Below are 7,061 nucleotides of genomic sequence, written 5' to 3'. Positions count from 1 at the left end.
TTCTCCACAGGAATTTCAAAAGCCCCCAAAAGACCATTTTTCCTATTCATGTGACTTTTCTAAACACAGACCTTTAATTTCTATGAAGATTTGTCAGCACCAAGAACCTTTTACGGCTTTGTCTTACATCTCCCATATGTCAAGGAAGACAGAAGAATTCCTGTGACTCAGGAACCAAGCACATCCCTAAAGAGCATGTGGGTCTTCAGAATGCTGAGCCTTAAAACTGATGTGGTCTGGACCAGCGACTTGGAACTCATGGTATGAGCCGGGTCCCTGCCCAGCTGCCCAGCACGGCTGTGGGGACACGGGGGAGGCAGGGCAGGTGCCAGGGCCAGGAGGGAGCTGGGATGGAGGGAGAGCCAGGGAGGGCCATTCCACCAGCCCCTGGAATGATGGGCTTTGGATCCTGGCAACCATCAACAGCTCATGGAATGTTGGAATGTTGGAATGTTGGAATGTTGGGGGTTGGACCTTGGTAACAACAGCTCCTGGCTCATTGGGGTTTGGACCCTGGAGCTGTTAACAGCTCGTGAACATTGGGGCTCAGACCTCACAAAGGCCAATGGCAATTTGCTTGTCTGCTATTGCCAACGGCCTTTGGAGATTATGGTTTAGACCCTGCAAAGGCCAAGAGCCTTTGTTGATTGGGGTTTAGACCCTGAAAAAGCCAACGACCTTTGGAGATCGGTGTTTAAACCCTGAAAAGACCATGAGCCTTTGGGCACTGGGCTTTAGACCCTTCAAAGGCTATGGACCTTTGGACACTGGCATTTGGTCAGTGTTCATGCAAAAGGGGCAGATGGAGCCCCGGCAGGTGAGTGAAAAATCCACTGCTCTCCTTGTCACAGGCCCAGTAGGGGCCTGGCTGGGCCTGGGCTGTGCTTCAGGGAATGGTTCCCTTTGGGAATAGCAAGGCATTAACAGTTGGCTGTTCCAGAGCTGGCAGCAGCTTTGGTGCTTGCTGTGAGGACAGGCCTGGGAGGGAATGGAGGGCTCCTGGCCATCCCAGAGCACAGCCACATCTCCTGCTCTGTCCTTGTCCCACTGGAGGCCGTGGGCACAAACAATGGAGCAGCTTTTCATTGCCTTCCCTTCAGCCCAATTTACAGCCCAGCCTCCATGCTTCCCAGAGACAAGAATGGGTTTCTCCCTGACATCTCCAAGATGATCCCCAGAGGCCCAGAGGAGGCCACAGGGAAAATAGGAAGATGCTCCAAGGGCTGGAGCACCTGTGCCATGGGAAAAGAATGCAAGAGTTGGGGTTGTCCAGCCTGGAGAAGGTTCCAGGGTGATCTTAGAGCCCCTTCCAGTGCATGAAGGGGCTGCAAGAGAGCTGGAGAGGGACTTAAGGCAGGGTCCTGCAGGGACAGGTCAAATGACAGTGGTGTCCCCCTTAGACAAGGCAGGGATGGATGGGCTACTGGGAGGAGATTCTGTCCTTTATGGGTACTGAAGCCTGAAAACTCTGACACCCACTGATGAACAGCATCCTTTTGAACTGGTGCAGGAAGACACAGAGAATTGTGGGCGCTTGCAGGAAAATTTTGAACAAATGGCAGAGAAATGGCAGAGTCTCAGGAACCGCCAGTTAGACATAGGGTGCCTGCTAGAAGAAATCAGAAGGTGAGCATGTCCCCCTCCTCCTGCGGTCCAGAGACAATCTGCTTCCAGGCCTGGGAGTTCAGAGGGGTCCTGGGTGAAGAAATCCCCTGCCCTCCCAAGCATAGAACTCAGTGTGGCTCTTAAGCATCATCCTGCCTGGATTTTTCCTGCTCTGCTGTGACTCCCAAGGCTGTCTGGGAGATGCAGAGGAATCATGGAAGAGAAGACTCCTCACCATGCTGCTTCCCTGAATTGTGTTCTTTGTGTGCCCCTGCCCAGCCACTGCTTCTCCCTGAAGGAAAGCAAAATCCTGCCTTCCTTTGCCTTTGCCTCTGGAGGATTTCCCTGGGAGGGAAAGAGCAAGGTCTTCCTTAGCCCACTGTGCCCTGCTCCATCCTGCAGTGCTGAAAATGGGATCAGTGTCCCCTCAGGCCTCTTCGTTCTTCTGACTGAGCCTTGTCTCTGCAGTGACTGTGCAAACATGGAGAAGCCCAAGGAAATGCTGCAGCAATGCACTGGAATCCCGGAGCCAGGAGCCTCGAGTCTGCGTCAGAAGAGCACCAAGGAGCAGAAGGAAGCGTCAGCCGAGGCAGAAACGGCAGAGCAGAAGGACAGGATGGAGGTTGGGTTTGGAAATGAGACTGGTTCTCCATTGAAAACTTGTCTTGCTCTGCACACTGGGACACTGCTGTGCACACCTGGCTCAAGATGGCCCATGCATTTCTTAGCCAGGGATATGCAGGTTCATTGGCAACGTTGTATATGCTTCTGCAAAATGTGTTTCTTTGGGCAGCCACAGAGCCTCGAGAACAGGGATTGGAGCTGGGGAAGGGTCTGGAGCCCAGGTGTGATGAGGAGTGGCTGAGGGAGGTCTCCTGTCCGTCAGTCCCTGTGACTGAGTCATCAGAGAGGGGACGGTGACACCTCCTTTTCTAAAAGCCAGTGCTGTTGTCTTTTCAGCTTGGGGGTTGTGGGAGGGATGAAGCTACAGATTTTTAAGCGAGGAGCTTGCCTGGAACTTCATCTTGAAGGTTTTTCCTCCCCTCCTCAGGCAAGTGAGCGTGAAAGGCACCATGCGGAGATGCTGCAGCAATGGGAAAAAGAGAAGGCAGAGAGAGAGCAGGAGCACCAGAAGGTGCTGCTTGAGATGAGGCAGAAAGTTGCCACCCTGCAGGCCCAACAAGAAGAGGAATGTACTAGATTTGAAACTGCCAAGCAAGAGGTAATGATTGTGAAAGGAGAACTGGTGTGATTTTTTGCAAGGCTGGAGCTGTGGGAGATGGCAGGATATGGGGCTGTGTGGAGCATGCCCACCGTGTGTTCTCCATGGAATTTGGGATGGTGAAAGGTGAACGGGGCTGTCTTTGGCACCAGGAATGATCCCACTCATAGGAAGCCAGGCAGACACATCATCTTTCAGCTGAGATTTGTGTGCTGCTCTTGTGCTCTGTTTTCCTAAGACGTACCTCAGAGTATCTTCACTGTTCTCTTCCTGCCCCCTTTTGGTGTGTACTGGCAGGTGTTCATAGCCAAAGGGAGTTTAGAGGACTTCTCTTTTGTGGGCATGGGGAGGGTGCAGCAGGAATGCTGAGACAAAAGAGACAAAAGAGAACAATCTTTTTAAAGCCTCGTCTGGAGTATTTTTGAAGAGTAACCCAGATGTCTTCTGGGCAGGGTTTCCAGTCCCTTCCTGGGAAGCTGTGGCTCCCCCGGGGCAGACAGTGGCCCAGGGGAGCAGCAGCCGAGTGCTCTGAGAGCGCTCTGAGAGCCCATCAGTCTCTGCCTCTTGCCACACAGATGGTGCAGGGCAAGTGTGAAGCCCTCTGCTCTTTCCTTCTGTGCAGGTGCTGCTGGAAGAGCAGAATGAGAGGAAGGCTTTATCAGAGGCACTGCTCCAGACTCGGGGAGAGCTCAGCCGAGGCTGCCAGCAGGTGCAGCAGCTCAGGCAGGAGGTGAAAGAGCAGCAAGAGAAGGAGCAGGTAAGTGTGAGTAGGCAGGGCAGAGAGGGCAGGCCAGTGACAAGGGCACAAAAGGCAGCTCTGGGACTGAGGAGGCAAGGGCTGCTTCAGGCCCTGGGAGCCCTTCAGAGCCTGCTAAGCTCCAGAGCTCAGCCCCAGGAAGGAAGGCTTGCAGAGGAGACACAATTGGGTAGAGAGGCCAAAAGAAGAAGCTGAAGGAATGGGATTTGGAGACAGCATGTGCGAAAAGCTGAGGCTGAGGACAGCTCCCAGGAAGTTGCTCTGCATTTTGTTGCCAGACCATCAAGGCAGAGCTGCAAGCTGAGCTGCAGGAAGCTCAGAGCGAAATCCAGGCAGCACAAAGGAGGCACCAGGAAGAGCTACAAGGCATCAAGGAGGAAATGAATCTCCTCCTTGAGCAGAGGGAGGCTCTACAAAAGCAGGTGAGCAAAACAGCAGTGGCACCACAGTCATCCAGGGAGGGATCTGTGGCCTTCTTGCTTTTCCATGGCAGAGCAGCAGCTGATGGGATGATCCCTGGGGCTGCCTGCTCCTGTGCTCTCCATGGCAGCTGCTCTGAAGGACACTCAGTGCTCTGCTGAATCTCAGCTGCTGCCCTGGACAGCTGGGCTAGTGCTCTGAGCTGTTGGCCAGCAACCATCAGCATGGATTCCTGCTGGCCTCTTCTTGCTAGCCTTGGTTTGGGAGGTGCATTTTCAGGTGCCCTTGGTGGGCCACATGGAAACTGAAACAAGTTGTCCATGTCCATTATGAATCTGGTGCTGTCAGGAAGGGGAGAAAAGGAAAGTTGTCCTTTACCTTTCCTCGCAGCCTCTGCTGGGGCTGACAGTGACAAGCTGTGGCTGTGGCCTCTGACTGCTTTGTTCTGTTTGACTGGAGGTGGGAGAGTTGACATCTCAGCTGGCAGCCTCCCGAGAGTCGCAGGAAGCGATTGTCCAGAGAGCACAGGATCAGTCAAAGCAGAGACTGTTGGAGGTTGAACACGTCCAGAAGAAGCTGGAGGAGGCAGAAAATAAGAATAAGGCGCTGCAAGTGTACCTGCAGAACCTGGAGAGGGAACGGAGTCAATGGGAAGAAGTGGCTCAGCAAAATTCAGAATTGCAGGCTTCTGTGAATGTCCTAGAGAGGGAAAAAGCCAGGTAAATGAAAGCCTGTGGGACTCTGCATTGTGGTGAACGGATTCCCTCTTGGCCATCTTTGCACCTGCCAGGCGCTCTGGCACCATTTCCTAAGTGGCAGAATCTGAGCTCTCTGAGCAGACAAGTCTCATTATCTCAGTGTTGCATCTCACTGTCTTCCTTGATGCCTTTATTTAAAGTTTATTGAAGACAAAGGCTTTTGGGGTAACATTTTCCCTCTGGGGACTGTTGTGTTGTTAGGTTAGGTGGGTGTGTTAACACTGCCCAAGCTGCAGTCTAAGGAGGTGGATACATCCATCAGCTCCACCTTGGGTCCTGTAACTTGAAGCCTTTGGGATCTGGATCAGGCTGGCATCTGCTGCCTTTGCTGGGCAGAACCATCCTAAGGCCCTGACTGCTGATCTCGGCCAGATTGCCTCGGAGGACCCAAGAAACAAACCAAGAATGTCTCTGTTGGATCATTCCTCATAAAATACCCCCCACTACATGGAGGGTGTCAAGCAGGGTCCCTGGCACCCTCCACAGTCACAGGCATTACTGACTACAAAGAATGCAAGGAACAAGAGCAAGGTTGGGGGGCTCCTCCAGCTGATCGAGTCCTGCCAGTCTTCAGCGCTGCAGGATTCTTCTTCCAAGAAGACAAAGGAAGGCAGGGCACTCTTGCTTGCCTGCAGGTTTCTGCATCTTCCATCAGGTTGTGCTCCAAGACTCTGTAGCCACTACTGCCTTCAGCCTTTGTTTCTCCAGCTGAAAGTAGGATGGGTGCTGGTAAATTTTAGGGAACTTCCCAGGGATCCCCTGGCTGTAGGGTGCTGCCCCTCCTACCTGGACGTACAAGATGGGGGAAGGAAATGTCTCTGCCATGTTGACCCAACCTCCCCTCCTTGGAGCATGGTTATTCAGAAGAAAATTGTTCCTCTCCAGTAATATCATTGCAAGACTTTGTTAGGTTTGTATTCACATTTCCATCTCAAAAAGAAGGCAAGGCATGTAGGCAGGTACTCCCCATTATTTCAGGAGCAAAAGCAGAGTGGGCACGTGCTGGGCTGTGACTGCAGGGGGAACAAACAGCCAAGTTGTTTAGACAAAGCTCACCAGACAGAGCAGTTTTTCCCCGAGGTGGTGGAAGTCCTAAGAGTTTATAAAATGTGATACCATGTAGTAAGGAGTTGCATTCTTTCCTTCTAGGCTGCTTCTGTCTCTGGAGGAAAAGAACCTGTGCATCACAACACTGGTAGAAAAGAAACTGGCACTGAAAAAGCAGGTGTCTCAGTTTCATTCTGCTCTTCAGGAGGAAAATGAGCAGCTCCGTTGTGAGCATAGAAGAGAACTGCAGGAGCTCAACACCCAGGTAAGCTGTGCACTTGCATCCTCTTCTCCATGGACACACAACACCATCTTTAGCTTGGAGGTCCCAACCTCTTGTCCCTCCCAGTAGCATCCACTGCTGCCTTGTTCTGCCCAGGGCTGCTGCTGCACCCTGAGGCCAAGGCTGGATCTGGTGTGTGCTGCTTTTGTTTTCTCCCATTCTCTCCCGGGTCCCAGCAGGAAATCTGAGAGGAGAAGCAGCAGCAGACTCCTTTGGAGCTTCTCTGTCCCTGTGTTAGCAGAGTTGTCCCAGATGGAGCTGGTGCCTGTGCTGGGCACTGAGCAGTGTGGGGACACAGCCGTGGCTATGGCAGGCTGGGCAGGACACTTCCACTGCAGCCACTTCAGGCAGTGTTCAGAGCTGCAGCCTCAAGGGTGTCCATTGCCTCCCTTTCCCTGTTTTCTCCACGTTTGTCTCCACTGAAATCCTTGGTTCTGCACCTTCTATTTCCTGTGTGTTTTTTGCCTGAATTCCTTTTTCTTTCATTGCTCTCCTTCCTGCCCACTCTGCTGCCTCAGGAGCAGCCCTGGCCCTGAGGTTCTGTGCATCCATCTTCCAGATCCGGGCCCTGCAGGACACAGTGCTGGAGACGGAGGCTGCCCAGGCAACTCGAGAGAAGCAGCTGCTGCAGGAGCTGGAAAAGTCGCGGGCAGGAGAACAATGCTCGAAGGCCTTTGTGCATGAGCTGGAGACTGAGGTGTCTGAGCTGCCTGTGAGGCTGCAGAGGTCTGATGACAAAGCTCTTGCCTTGGCCCTGCAGTGTAACACCACACAGCTGGAGCTGAGGAGGGCAAAGGCTCAGATGGAAAAACTCAGAGCCCACAACCAGGAGCTGCAGATGAAGTTGGAGGAATGTGAGCGAGGTACAGCTTGTGCCCTCCCACCTGTTGCCCCATCCTGTCACACCAGTGAGGATCTCTGATCCCATGCACAGGAAAATTGCTCAGAGATGGCAGAGGGGAAAAACCA

At 53.0% G+C, this 7,061-nt stretch overlaps 1 protein-coding gene across 1 annotated transcript; it reads left to right on the top strand.

The window, feature by feature from the left end:
- Window positions 1-802: 802 nt before the first annotated feature.
- LOC148221784 (uncharacterized) lies at window positions 803-6,025 on the top strand. Its single transcript, XM_088175215.1, has 7 exons — window positions 803-817; window positions 1,490-1,626; window positions 2,074-2,227; window positions 2,657-2,827; window positions 3,450-3,584; window positions 3,863-4,006; window positions 5,912-6,025. Exons 1-7 carry the CDS (start codon window positions 803-805, stop codon window positions 6,023-6,025), a joined length of 870 nt encoding a protein of 289 aa, XP_088031341.1.
- The last annotated feature ends 1,036 nt before the right edge of the window (window positions 6,026-7,061 follow it).

Source organism: Sturnus vulgaris, chromosome 17 (assembly GCF_052056855.1).
Source record: "Sturnus vulgaris isolate bStuVul1 chromosome 17, bStuVul1.hap1, whole genome shotgun sequence".
Classification (NCBI taxonomy): domain Eukaryota; kingdom Metazoa; phylum Chordata; class Aves; order Passeriformes; family Sturnidae; genus Sturnus; species Sturnus vulgaris.
This window is presented reverse-complemented; position numbering and strand designations above follow the sequence as displayed.

Bases quoted from the DNA above. Each gene is read 5' to 3' on its own strand.
- LOC148221784 (XM_088175215.1), top strand. The intron at 1,627-2,073 runs GTGAGCATGTCC...TTGTCTCTGCAG, and splicing joins CTGCTAGAAGAAATCAGAAG to TGACTGTGCAAACATGGAGA. The intron at 4,007-5,911 runs GTGAGCAAAACA...CTTTCCTTCTAG, and splicing joins GGGAGGCTCTACAAAAGCAG to GCTGCTTCTGTCTCTGGAGG.